The sequence below is a fragment of the Oryx dammah genome, unplaced genomic scaffold (genome assembly GCF_014754425.2).
Source record: "Oryx dammah isolate SB20612 unplaced genomic scaffold, SCBI_Odam_1.1 HiC_scaffold_18, whole genome shotgun sequence".
Lineage (NCBI taxonomy): Eukaryota > Metazoa > Chordata > Mammalia > Artiodactyla > Bovidae > Oryx > Oryx dammah.
In genome coordinates, this window is record NW_024070202.1 from 118,260,178 (window position 1) to 118,273,185 (window position 13,008).

A 13,008-nucleotide genomic window follows, 5' to 3' on the forward strand; every position below is an offset into this window, starting at 1 on the left:
TGACTTTTTCCAGTTCTGTGGCTGGAAATACATAGATAAATATATGTATTCTTAAAAGGAGCTTTATGATAAAAAGAAAAAGGGCCGCCGCTGAGGAATGCCAGTCTGAGAGTGTGGAGTTAGCCTTCCTGAGCCCTCTCTACCCAGCACTTGCCTCCCACCCCACGACTCCTGCCGGGCTTGACTTGACCCGCACCCTGTCCCTCCACGTCCACCGCTGGCCTGGACTCCTCTCACCAGGAGCCCCCGGTCTCTCCATCAGGCTGTAATGCACCTCTGAGGCTTGGGAGCATGACTTAGGCCTTGGCTACAGGGCCTGCTTGCGTGGGGCCCTGGCAGGGCATGGGCCTGGGGCCCCTGGGGTTTGGGGCACCACGCTGAGCCGGGGTCCACCAGGGTGGCATTGCTCACACTGCACATCAGCTGGCTTTTCGCTGCCTGGGGGGAGAGAATGCTCACTGGGGGCCACACGAAATGTTGGCCCATGCGGGTGGCTGCCGATGATGGTGGGTTTGCCCACAGGTGAATGCCATGTGTCTGGGCCTTTAATATGTGAGACTCTTCACTCAGGACCGGCTGGAAGGGCGTCTCAGCCGCCCCACCAGGGCTCTTGGTAGGAGGGCCAGCCAGCAGGTGGCCTGGCTTCAGGTCACGGTGTGGACTGTGTTGAGTGGAGGACAGACAGAGGGAAGAGTTCCTGGGGACCCCATGGCAACTCCCATAGAGGCTTCAGCTCGGGACTGTCAGCTGGATCCAAAGTAGGGGAGCAGGAACCTTTTGCAGCGAGGGGCCACAGGCGGAGGGCCGCCACGCCTCGGAACAGCTTCGGAGCCCCCATCAGCCAATGTCACAGGCAGAACTGGGCATCCAGCACCAGGGATACAGGGCTCGGGGAAGCGTGGAAAGATTTGGGGTCTTGGATCCGTGGACTGGGAGAGAAAGGTCCTCCAGCCAGCCTGGTCATGGCAAAGTGTGACAAGGCAGAACGCAGCAGCGTGTGGGTACCACTTTGTGAAAAGCAGCGTTTGCCCAGGTGTATGAGCAAGTGTCCCATCGCTCCGGGTGGTTGCAATGATTACATGCCTCATAGGAACTGAGAGCTCGCGGACGCCGCACATCTGTGAACTTCAAGAATTGTCCACCCACCTCTTAAACGCCCTTGAGCCCCTGCTGTGGGCCACGCCTCTCATGATGATCAGCACTCCTGGTTTCCCTTCTGATTTCTTCTTTGATGCTGGGGCTACTTAGAAGCTAATTTCCACATCGGTGAGAGTCCTGGCTTTTTCCTGTCTAGAATCTCTGGTTTCATCCCACTGTGGTCGGAGGACACCGTTTGTAGTTCTGTCCTTTTGCCGAAGGGCCCAGCGTATGCTCCGGGTACCCCTGAGCAGGCACTCTACTGCGGGAAGTGGGCGTGCCCCACAGTCTGGGGGTCAAGCTGCTAAGAGTGGCTTTAGAATCTTCATTCCTTGATCTTTTGTCTAGATGCTCTGGCCAGCGTTCACAGTGGGCGTCTGAAGCCTACAGCTAATATTCTCAGATTGTCAACTTCTCCCTTCATTTCTGTCCGTTTTTTCACATTTTGATTCTTTTGGACTTTTTCACCTCTGGATTTAATCTTGCAAAGAGATTTAATTTTTGTCCTCTAATGTTGCCTGAAATATGATAATGGAAGAGGAGTATGTGTTTAAATTTAGGGCATTTTACCGTTGCCACTGTATTAATCAGTGTTACAGACTGCATCCCCCTCACCCTAAATTCATGTGTTGAATCGTAACCTCCAGTGTGATGCTGTTGAGAGGTGATGAGGTCACAACTGTAGCGCCCTCCTGAATGGGGATGAGGGTCCTTGTGAAAGCAACCCCCCCACCCCAGAGCTCCCTGTCCCCTCCCTGGCACGAAGATACAGAGGGAAGGCGCCAGTGACCAGCCAGGAGATGAGTCCTCCCGTGACACCGAATCCACCAGGCCTGATCCGGAACTCCCAGCCTCCAGACTGCGGGAAATAAATTTCCATTTTTTATAAGCCACCCAGTCTGTAGTATTCTATCAAAGCAGCCTGAACAAAGATAATGAAAATTCTTTTTCTGAAAGAAATTCATCATTAAAATTATTATACACATAGAAAGCATATTAAACATATATCAACACTTTAAAGACAAGCCTGGAAAGACTATGCAGATTGCGAAGCAACGTTGCCAGTCACCTCCTTCTGCCTCAGGTCTCCTCCCATCGGTAAATGTACCATCTCCACTTTGGGACAAAATTTTCTGTATATTTCTTCATCGCTTTATTCATTGGAATTATCTTGGTATTTTATTATCAGAGATTCTGACTGTGATCATTTAACCTCATTGCATGAGGTGTGAGGAATTATAGGGGACAGAGTGGGATGGTAAAAGGAGTGAATTTCCAGCCTCGGGTCTACGGTGGCCTTGGTGTTAATTTAACAGATGTTTTCTTGGACCCACTCCAGGGTCTCTGGAGCCAGCACCTACATAGCTGGAGGAGAGGCTGCGTATCCTCTGGGGACAGCAGAGAACAGACCCCATCAGAGGTAAGCCTGCGGCCCTACAACCCAGCCACAACGCTTTAGGGTGTCTTTCCTGCAGAAAGAACTCATTCCTGTATGCAAGCATGTTCCTGAAGTATAATTTAGACAATGACAAAATGGAGTTAGCCTAAATGCCAAACTACAGGGAAATGGTGAGATAATATATCACAGCCCGTCCCATCCCCAGGAGGGGCACAACCTTGTAGACCCCTTGATTTTAGCCCAGAGAGACTTCGGACCTCCAGAACCGTAAGACAATATGTTCATGTTGTTAAAGCCACTAAGTTTATGGTAATTTGTTACAACAATGATAGGAAACTAAGATAGACAATTCAGGAAATTTGAAAAATACCCTTAATTGCCAACAAAGCTGAAGTGGAGAACTGAGTCTGATGTCCTGGTGAAATGGCCCACTCCTCCTCATGTGTGGCCTGGACCTTGGAAGAGTTCATTTGGGGCAGAGCCTGAGGCCTCAGAGCAGACTCACTGAGGACACAGAACGGACATTATCAATATTTTAAATCTTGATCTGACAGGTTCGGAAAAAAGTGATGGTTTATTTATAAAATCTGTACAATTTAAAAATTGATACAATTTGGACATATTTGATGAAGCAAGGGTTTCTCGACATATCAGAGTAACTTAAACATTAACTGGGAAGCCACACTATCTTGACTTTCAAAGTTTTTTGATCCTATTGTGACCTAATTCTCATTTTATATATATATGTTTGTGTGTCTGTCTGTCTGTGTACATAGCAGAATTTGTCAAACTAAGATTGAAACCCATTAGAGGGTTGTGAAATGTACTTAGTGGTTTGCTAGTATTAAAAAAAGACAACGGAGTAACAGAAAACAGTGCCTCTCGCATAGAAGTGGAAGTGTCAGATTTTACCATTCTGATTTTGCTCATGTGTATATGAAAAGCATATATGTGTCTGGTGTGTATGCGGTATGTATATATGTGTGTATGCGATATTTCTTTCTCTGTATATATTACACGTTTGTATGCATGTTTATATCTGTGCGTATGATATGTGCTTGTGTACATATTGGCGTCCTTTTGATACTTCTGTAACGGTGTGTGTGTACATGATATACTTTTATGCTGTGCATGGGCTGCATGCTTCTGTCTGTGTGTGTACGATGGTAAAGCGTCTGCCTGCAATGAGGGAGACCCGGGTTCGATCCCTGGGTTGGGAAGATCTCCTGGAGAAAGAAATGGCAACCCACTCCAGTACTCTTGCCTGGAGAATCCCACGGACGGAGGAGCCTGGTAGGCTACAGTCCATGGGGTCACAAAGAGTCGGACACGACTGAGCGACTTCACTTTCACTTTCACATGTGTGTACTAAGTTCGCACATAACTAGGTCACAACGTTTAGTGATGCACTCTCTAAGGGCGTTAAGTAGTAAAGCAAAGCTGATCTTTCTCCTGGTATCTTACGGAAAGCCTGGAGCCGGCTTCCCAGAAAAGTGCACACACGGGATCCGAATCCAGTTTCGGGACGCAGGCGCCCAAAAAGCCGGCCCCGGAGCACTGTGCACGCGGGACGCTTCAGCACCCCTCGGACAGCGCCCTCTGCCCGGTAGCACCTGCTGGGGGCGCTCCCTACCCCCACACCTGCGCCGCAGCAACGCCCCCCGGCCCCGCCCACGGTCGCGCCGCGCCCCGGCCCCGCCCCTCACCAGCCCCGCCCCCTCAAGGTCCCGGCCCCGCCCCTCGCCCCTCCCGCCACCGCGCCCGGCCCCGCGGTTTCTTCCCACGCTCCGCGGCACCGTCAACACCGGCGCGCGCACGCGAGCCGGGCGCCGGGAGCGGCGCGGTGGCGTCCGTGCCGGGCGCGCGCACGCCGACGGGGCGTCGCACGGCAGCGGCGGCGGCGGCCATCTTTCCTCACAGCGGCCGCTCTGGGTGCGAGTGAGGGGTCCGCGGCCCCTGCTGGCGCTCGGGCTCGGCCGGAGTGGCGGCGAGGCGTGGATGAGGGGAGCAGCGGTGGCCGAGGGCCGCCCCCTGTGTCGCCACCCCAACACCCAGGGAAGGCCGAGCGGGCAGCCCGCCGGCGGGCGCGGGGTCCCTGCCCGGCGCGGCCTCGTCCCCGCCGGGGCGCTCCCCCGGCGCCCGCTCGCCGCCCGCGCTCTCTCGGTCGGGCCCCCCAGATGGGATAGGCTTTAAAGATGTTTAGTTTTGAGGGGGACTTCAAAACCAGGCCCAAGGTGTCCCTGGGAGGCGCGAGCCGGAAGGTAAGAGCGGCCTGCGAGCGGCGGCGCCTCGGGGCCGGGCGGGGGCGGGGCGCGTCCGTCCCGCCGGCCGGGCGGCGGGGTCACCCCCCAGGGTCACACCGGGTCCGGGAGGAAGGCTGATGGGTGCCCGGGCCGTGTGCACCGGGATCGCCCAGGAGCTGCGAGGATGCTGAGGGTGGACGGCCCTTCACATTTAGACGGTGAAGAACCCGGGGCCAGGGACACAGTGTTTCTTTCCGAATTGAGCTTTGGATACTTTGTCAGCCTTCATCTGGTGGTGACTGCTTTTATGGAGTTCTCTGTTGCAGGAGGTGAGCAGGATGTATTCGTTCTTGACGATAATCTCTGAAATTGAGGCGTACTCCTCGTCTTTGGCCGTGTGTTTGAATCCAAGAGCATGAAAATTATTCTTTAGCAACCCTCTGGAAACATTCCTGGAGAGACTCGAGAACTTTTTTTCTGTTATGATAGTTGTTTTTGTTGTTGTTAGTCTTGCCCAACCCTTTGTGACCCGATGGACTGCCCCACGCCAGGCTTCCCTGTCCTTCACTATCTCCCCGAGTTTGCTCGGATTCGTGTCCATTGGAGTCGGTGATGCCATCCAACCATCACATCCTCTGTCGTCCCCTTCTCCTCCTGCCTTCAGTCTTTCCCAGCATCAGGATCTTTTCTAATGAGTCAGCCCTTCGCATCAGTTGGCCAAAGTATTGAGGTTCAGCTTCAGCATCAGTCCTTCCAGTGAACATCCAGGGTTGATTTCTTTTAGGATGGACAGTTATTCTTGAGATAACAGTTGGGAGTAAGAGTGGACAGACTGGTTACTCTGCTGTCCTCTCTGATGACTGGCATCTCCTGATTGGCTGGAATTGCTGGTAAGCAGCGCAGCCTCATTTTGCTTGCTTTCCACTATTTCACTGAATCCCTTTTCTGCCTGTTTTAGTTTTATCAGGCTGAAAATAGAGTGTGGTTCTCCCTACTTAGAGTGTTTGGAAAGTTCAACTAAGTGTAATTAGTTGTTTACTAAATAGTTTTCTAAAATGGTCTTTAAATGCTTCTGGTATTTTTTCTTCTATATTAATGTACTGTTTGTTACATTTAGCAACTGGTGACTCTAAAGTGATTGCTCAATGTAAAGATATCTGTTTTAAACTGTACTGTGAGTGTATGTTGGAGAAGGAAATGGCAACCCACTCCAGTACCCTTGCCTGGGAAATCCCATAGACGGAAGATTGATAGACCACAGTCCATGGGGTCGCAAAGTCGGACACGACTGAGCGACTTCACTTCACTGTGAGTGCGTGTGGGCTTCCCAGGTGGCATAGTGGTGAAGAATCTGCCTGCTAATGCAGAGGATACAAGAGACTTGGGTTCAGTCTCTGGGTCAGGAAGATCCCCTGGAAAAGGGAATGGCTACACACTCCAGTATTGTTACGTAGAAAATTCCACAGCCAGAGGAAGCCTGGTGGGCTACAGTCCATGGGGTCATAAAAGAGCCAGGCAAGACTGAGCGCACATGGGGGTGTGTATGTGATCGTTTCTGAGGGTGCAGGATGGGATCCCAGCAGGGAGTTGGGAGAGAAGCGTGTTGATAGTTTTCAGGCTTCGGGTTTTGCAAGATGGTGACTGGTTGAATGTAGCTGGCTGCAGAACAGGGTAGAACACGTGTTGAAGTGTGGCAGGGCTGGCATGGGCTGTATTCGGGCTTGGCTATTCATGACAATTCCAGGTGAGATCAAAGGATTTCTGCCCTTGGAAGGGGCCTTGAAGACCCTGTGGGCCAGAGTTAGTTTTCAGGTGGGATAAAGAGCCACTGGGTGACTGCACAGCCATGTGGCTTGGCTGAAGGTCACCACCTGAGAATCCATGTCCCTTCAGTTCTCTACGACCTTGTGACTTCATTACTGACGAGTGCCCCACAGGTCCTGCTTGGGTGCTGATCCTGTTCTCTCACCAGGTAACACATCTCGTCTCTGAGGAAAATAGTGGTCTGTCAATCAGAATCTCAAGAGGAGATTGTGTATCTGGCTTTTCAACTGTGTGAAACAGTTTTTTTTTTTCCCTTTCCCCTTTTATCCCCCTTTTCATTGAGGTTTAGACTTAACATACAGTCCAGGCAAAAACATTAAGTGTCTGTATCTTAGGCCACGTCCGCTAGAAGCCTGAGGAGGAAATCCTTATACGAGTGAAGCTGAAGGAAGAGGAGAGGTCGGGGACCAGGGTTGCAGTCCATGCCTCCGGTAGCTTTGGAGCGCAGCTGGCATCACAGACTTGCCCCTTCTTGTATCACTTAGTCATTGTCTGCAGGCCGCCTCTGGTGTGGGTGAGAGTGAAATTCTCCTGAGAGGTAGCAGTTACTCTCAAGTGGTTGGGGATGGAATCTGGGCGGGGAATTAACTGTACGTTCTGCTTGAAGGATTTTTACATGTGAACACACCTTGGGTCCCACCATTCCCATCAGATCACTTGCCTAGCATTACAGAGGCTGCCTTCTGCACCCTTCCATTCTGAGCCCTCCTATCCAGAGATAGAGAACGTTTCATTCAAGGATGGGCACAACAGTATGTGAACCAAGAAATTCCAAATGTACAAGTTAGATTTAGAAAAGACAGAGGAACCAGAGATCAAATTGCCAACATCCGTTGCATCGTATAAAAAGCAAGCGAATTCCAGAAAAACATCTACTGCTTCACTGATTAAGCTAAAGCCTTTGACTGTGTGGATCACAACAAACTGGAAAATTCTTAAAGAGCTGGGAATACCAGACCTTCTTACCTGCTTCCTGAGAAACCAGTGCTCAGGTCAGGAAGCGACAGTGAGAACCAGACATGGAACAATGGACTGCTTCAAAAATTGAGAAAGGTGTTTCTCAAGGCTGTATATTGTCACCCTTATTTAACTTGTATGCAGAGTACATCATGTGAAATGTCGGACTAAATGAGGTACAAGTTGGAATTGAGATTACCAGGAGAAACAACAACCTCAGATATGCAAATGATACCACTCTAATGGCAGAAAGTGAAGAGGAACTAAAGAGCCTCTGTTATCAAGAGGGTAAAAGAGGAGAATGAAAAAGCTGGCTTGAAACTCAGCATTCAAAAACTAAGGTCGTGGCATCTGGTCCCATCATTTCATGGCAAATACAAGGGAAAAAAGTGGAAACAGTGACAGATTTTATTTTCTAGGCTCCAAAATCACTGTAGATGGTCAGTACAGCCATGAAATTAAAAGATGCTTGCTCCTTAGAGAAAAAGCTATGACAAACCTAGACAGCGTGTTAAAAAGCAGAAACTTTACTTTGCTGATAAATGTCTATCTAGCCAAAGCTATGGTTTTTCCAGTAGTCATGTACAGATGTGAGAATTGGACTGTAAAGAAGGCTGAGCACTGAAGAATTGATGCTTTTGAACTGTGGTGCTGGAGAAGACTCTTGAGAGTCCCTTGGACGTCAAGGAGATCAAACGAGTCAACCCGAAAGGAAATCAGCCCTGAACAGTCACTGGGAGGACTGATGCTGAAGCTGAAACTCCGGTACTTTGGCCACCTGATGCCAGGAGCCAACTCACTGATGCTGGGAAAGATTGAGGGCAGGAGGAGAAGGGGATGACAGAGGATGAGATGGTTGGATGGCATCACCGACTCGGTGGACGTGACTTTGACCAAACTCTGGAAGATAGTGAAAAACAGGAAAGCCTGGCGTGCTGCAGTCCATGGGATTGGAAAGAGTTGAAATGACTTAGTGACTGAACAAAACCCAGAGTTATCTCCTGTTTTCACCTTTATTACCAGAGTAATTCTGCCTGTTGAGCTTCCTGTGCTTGGAATCCCCTTTTTGGAGCTGGCTTGTGGCTCAGTGCTCTGAGAGGTGGAACCCATTGTCTTATTTTGATGCATTGTCTGAACGTAGTGCAGTTGACCCATGTTTGCTGTATGAGTCTCTGGATACCTGCTCGCACGTGCTGGCCACACGTTGCACACGGGTTTAGCTCTAGTGCACTCTGCCCCGTCCCCTCGGAGGCAGACCTGCAGTGTCTGAGGGTTTCAGGGGCTCCACTTTTTGCCAGCAGTTAGTATTGTCGATCCTTTTAATTTGAAAATTCTTTTGTTGTTCTGGTGGGTATGTAGTTTCATTGTTTTGATTTCGTTTCCTAACAACTAAATGAGCACCCACATTTGCTTGTTTTCTTTAATTCTCTTTCTCTGCAACTTAAGTCCTTTCTCTTCTTTCTTAAGCTTAGTGCAAACTGAATAGTTGCCATTTTTTGAGTGAATATAAATTTTTCCTTCAAATTATATTTATTTGTGAAGGTTCTTTGAAGGATCTGAAACATTGTAAGGAAAAGTTCATGCCCTCCTTGTAATCTTGTTGGGGAGATAAGACTTACCTAGTTAAACCTTAACTAACCATAGAGGGAGTAAATACCACATTCTGGATTTCCCTTGGAGCTGACTCAGGAAAGGACAGCGTTGGTGGGCTTGGTCTTGAAGGGTGGGTCGAACGAGAGTGGGTGGGAAGCAAGTATTGCAGGTGGGTGGGAGGGTTTGCGTGTGTCGGTGTACACTGGATTCCTCTGATGCTGAGTCACTACGGTTTCCACTTAGTATTTCTGAAGTCAGAAATACTTGGTAACATGACACAGTTTATTGGCAGTATTTTTTTCTTTTCTCAGTAGTGCATAGAAGAATATCTTAGAGGTCATTTGATTATAAGTTTAGAAACCTGCTGTTATTAGCATCTTGCCTTGTTATTCAGTCGCTCATCGTGTCTTAACTCTTTGTGACCCCATTGACTGCAGCATGCCAGGCTTCCTTCATCATCTCCCAGAGTTTGCACAAACTCACGTCCATCGAGTCGGTGATGCCATCCAACCATCTCATCCTCTATCTATCCCTTCTCCTGCCCTCAAGTCTTTCCCAGCATCAGGGTCTTTTCCAGTGAGTTGGGTCTTGCCATCAGATGGCCAGAGTATTGGAGCTTCAGCTTCAGCATCAGTCCTCCCAGTGAATATTCAGGGTTGATCTCCTTTAGGATGGACTGGTTGGATCTCCTTGCAGTCCAAGGGACTCTCGAGTCTTCTCCAACACCACAGTTCAAAAGCATCAATTCTTCGGCGCTCAGCCTTTATGGTCCAGTTTTCACATCTGTACATGACTAATGGGAGAACCATGGCTTTGGCTAGAAGGACCTTTGCCAGCAAAGTGATGTCCCTGCTTTTTAACATGCTGTCTAGGTTGGTCATAGTTTTTCCTCCAAGGAGCAAGTGTATTTACTTTCATGGCTCACTGACTGCCTGCAGTGATTTTGGAGCCTAGAAAATCAAGTATGTCACTGTTTCCACTTTTCCCCCTTTTATTTGCCATGAATTGATGGGACCAGATGCCATGATCTTAGTTTTTTGAATGCTGAGTTTCATGCCAGGTTTTCACGCTCCTCTTTTACCTTCTTGATAAAAGAGGCTCTTTAGTTCCTCTTCACTTTCTGCCATTAGAGTGGTATCATCTGCATATCTGAGGTTGTTGATGTTTCTCCTGGTAATCTCAGTTCCTGCTTGTGATTCATCCAGCTCAGGATTTCACGTGATGTACTCTGCATAGAAGTTAAATAAGCAGGGTGACAATATTGCAGCCTTGACAAAATCCTTTCTCAATTTTGGACCAGTTTGTTCCGTTTCTGGTTCTCACTGTTGCTTCTTGACCTGCATACAGACTTCTCAGGAGGCAGGTCAGGTGGTCTGGTATTCCCATCTCTTAAAGAATTTTTCACAGTTTGTTGTGATCCACACAAAGGCCTTAGTTTAGTCATTGAAGCAGACGTAGATGTTGTTCTGGAATGCCCTTGCCTTCTATATGATCCAATGGATGTTGGCAATTTGATATCTGGTTCCTTTACCTTTTCTAAATCCACCTTGTACATCTGAAAGTTCACTACATCTTGCCCTAGTGTGGTTCATTTGTTGCATTGATAAACCAATAGCAGTACATTAAAGTTCACTCTTTGTGTTGCCTTAAGTGGGTTCTGACATGTGTACAATGACTTGTATCCTCCATTGCAGTGTCATAGAGCGTGGTTTGTCGCCCTGTGCTTTCCGTGTTCATCTCCCTTATCTCATGCTTTCCCTGCCGCACACCCCCCCCCCCCCCACCAAATCTCTGGCCTCCGGTGATCCTTTTACTGTCACCATAGCTTTGCGCTTCTAGAGTGTCATGCAGTTGGAATCACACAGTGTGTAGTCTTCAGTTGGCTTTTTTCACTTAGCTTAAATGCATGCAAGGTTCTTCCTTGCCTTTTTGTAAGCTTTGATAGATTGCTTTTTTTAAAACCTTATTTTCTATTAGCAAACTATTTTATTAGAGCAGTTGTACGCTTGCAGAAAAAACTGCTGGGAACGTACAGGGAGTTCTCACACAGTCCCTCTCTGCAACGCCTTTGTTTCCTGTCTCATTTCCATCTTGCTATTATGTGGTACATTTGCTACAGTTGATGGATTAATATTGATACATTATTAAGTCAACTTCTCAGAGTTCACTCCAGGTGTTGTACATGCTGTGGGCTTTGATCTTCTGAAACAGACTCCTTGAATTTAGGAATTTTCTTCTAAGGTTGTTCCATGTCTTTTATGGTCTAATTTTTTTTTTCTGGGTGCACCCCACATCATGCAGGACCTTAGTCCCCCAACCAGGGATCAAACCCTTGCACCTGCATTGGAAGGCAGAGGCTTAACCACTGGGCCACCAGGGAAGTCCCTTTTGTGGCCTGATAGCTTCTTCCCCTCCCCAGTTGTTGAATAAGACTCCGTTGTTTGGATGGACCACAGTTCATTTGTACCTTCACCTTCAGAAGCACATCTTGGTTGCTTCCAAGTTTTCGCATCAGTTGTGAATAAAGCCACCATCGACATCCCTGTGCAGGCCCTGCATGGATATGGTGTTCAGCTCCTTTGGGTGGATATCAAGCAGTGGGATTGCTCGATTGTCTGATAAGATTACGTTCAGTTTTGTAATTGACTGAAAAACTGTCTTCCAAAGTGGCTGTGTGCTCGTGCCACGTCACTTCAGGCATGTCCGACTCTTTGCAAAACCATGGACTGTAGCCCGCCAGGCTCCTCTGTCCAGGGGTTCTCCAGGCAAGAATACTGGAGTGGGCTGCCATCTTCTTCAGAGTGGCGGTCCTGTTCCGCGTTTGTACCAGCAGTGGGGGCACCTGTCACTCCACGGCCTCGTCGGCGTTTGGTGTTGGCAGGCTCACATTTGGCCTTTCTGGTGGGTGTGTGGTGGTGCCTCACTGCTTTAGTTTGCATTTCCCTGGTCACGTGGCATGGAGCATCTTTTCACAGGTGCTTACTTACCATCTAGCTGCTTTGTTGAGGTCTGTTCAGGTCTTTATTCTATATTTTAATCAGGTTGTTTTCTTACTGTTAAGTTTTAAGAGTTCCTTACATACATTTTTAATGTACTTTTATGTATTTTGTATATGTAAGCTCCTTTTTCAGGTATGTCTTTTGCGTATATCTTGCCCCAGTTTTTAACTTCTTGTTTTCTTAATACTGTCTTTTGCGGAGCAGGAGTTTCTAATTGCAGTGAAGTCCAGTTTTATCGGTTTTTTCTTGCATGAATTGTCTCATGTTGCATCTGAAAAGTCACCCAGGGCTTCCCGGGTGGCTCAGAGGTAGAAAATCTGCCTGTTGATGCAGGAGACATGGGTTCAATCCCTGGTCTGGGAGGATCCCACTTGCCTCGGCACGACTAAGCCCATGAGCCACGACCGTGAGCCTGTGCTCTGTTGTCCGGGACCCACAACTGCTTCCGCGCGGTGCCTGCTGAAGCCTGAGCACCCTAGAGCCCATGCTCCACGACAGGAGAAGCCGCTGCAGTGACGGCCCATGCGAGGCAACGAGAGAGCAGCCCCTGTTTGCCGAAACTAGAGAAAAGCTTGTGAAACAACAAACAGCCAGCATAGCCAAAAAATAAAATTCTTTTTTAAAAAAAGTCATGCCAAACAGAATGTCACCTGGCTTTTCTCCTGTGTTAACTTCTAGTAGTTTTATAATTTTGTATTTTACCTTTTCGTCTATGATCCATTTTGGGTTAATTTTTGTGAACTGTCTTAAGGTCTGTGTCTAGATTTTTTTTTTCTTTCTTTCTGTTTTGGCATGTGAATATCCAGTTTCAACACATGTGTTGAAAAGCTGTTCTTTCTCCATTGGATTGCCTTTG

General features: G+C 48.4%; 1 protein-coding gene across 2 annotated transcripts in view; it reads left to right on the forward strand.

Annotated features, from left to right (window-relative positions):
- Nucleotides 1–4,682: 4,682 nt before the first annotated feature.
- The window catches only part of UBE3C (ubiquitin protein ligase E3C), a 108,373-nt gene continuing 100,047 nt past the window's right edge, over nucleotides 4,683–13,008 (forward strand). For both annotated transcript variants that reach the window (XM_040260211.1, XM_040260212.1), the window contains exon 1: nucleotides 4,683–4,797. In XM_040260211.1, coding sequence (XP_040116145.1) covers nucleotides 4,732–4,797 — 66 coding nt within the window. In that variant the 5' untranslated portion in view covers nucleotides 4,683–4,731. The remainder of the gene's footprint in view (nucleotides 4,798–13,008) is intronic.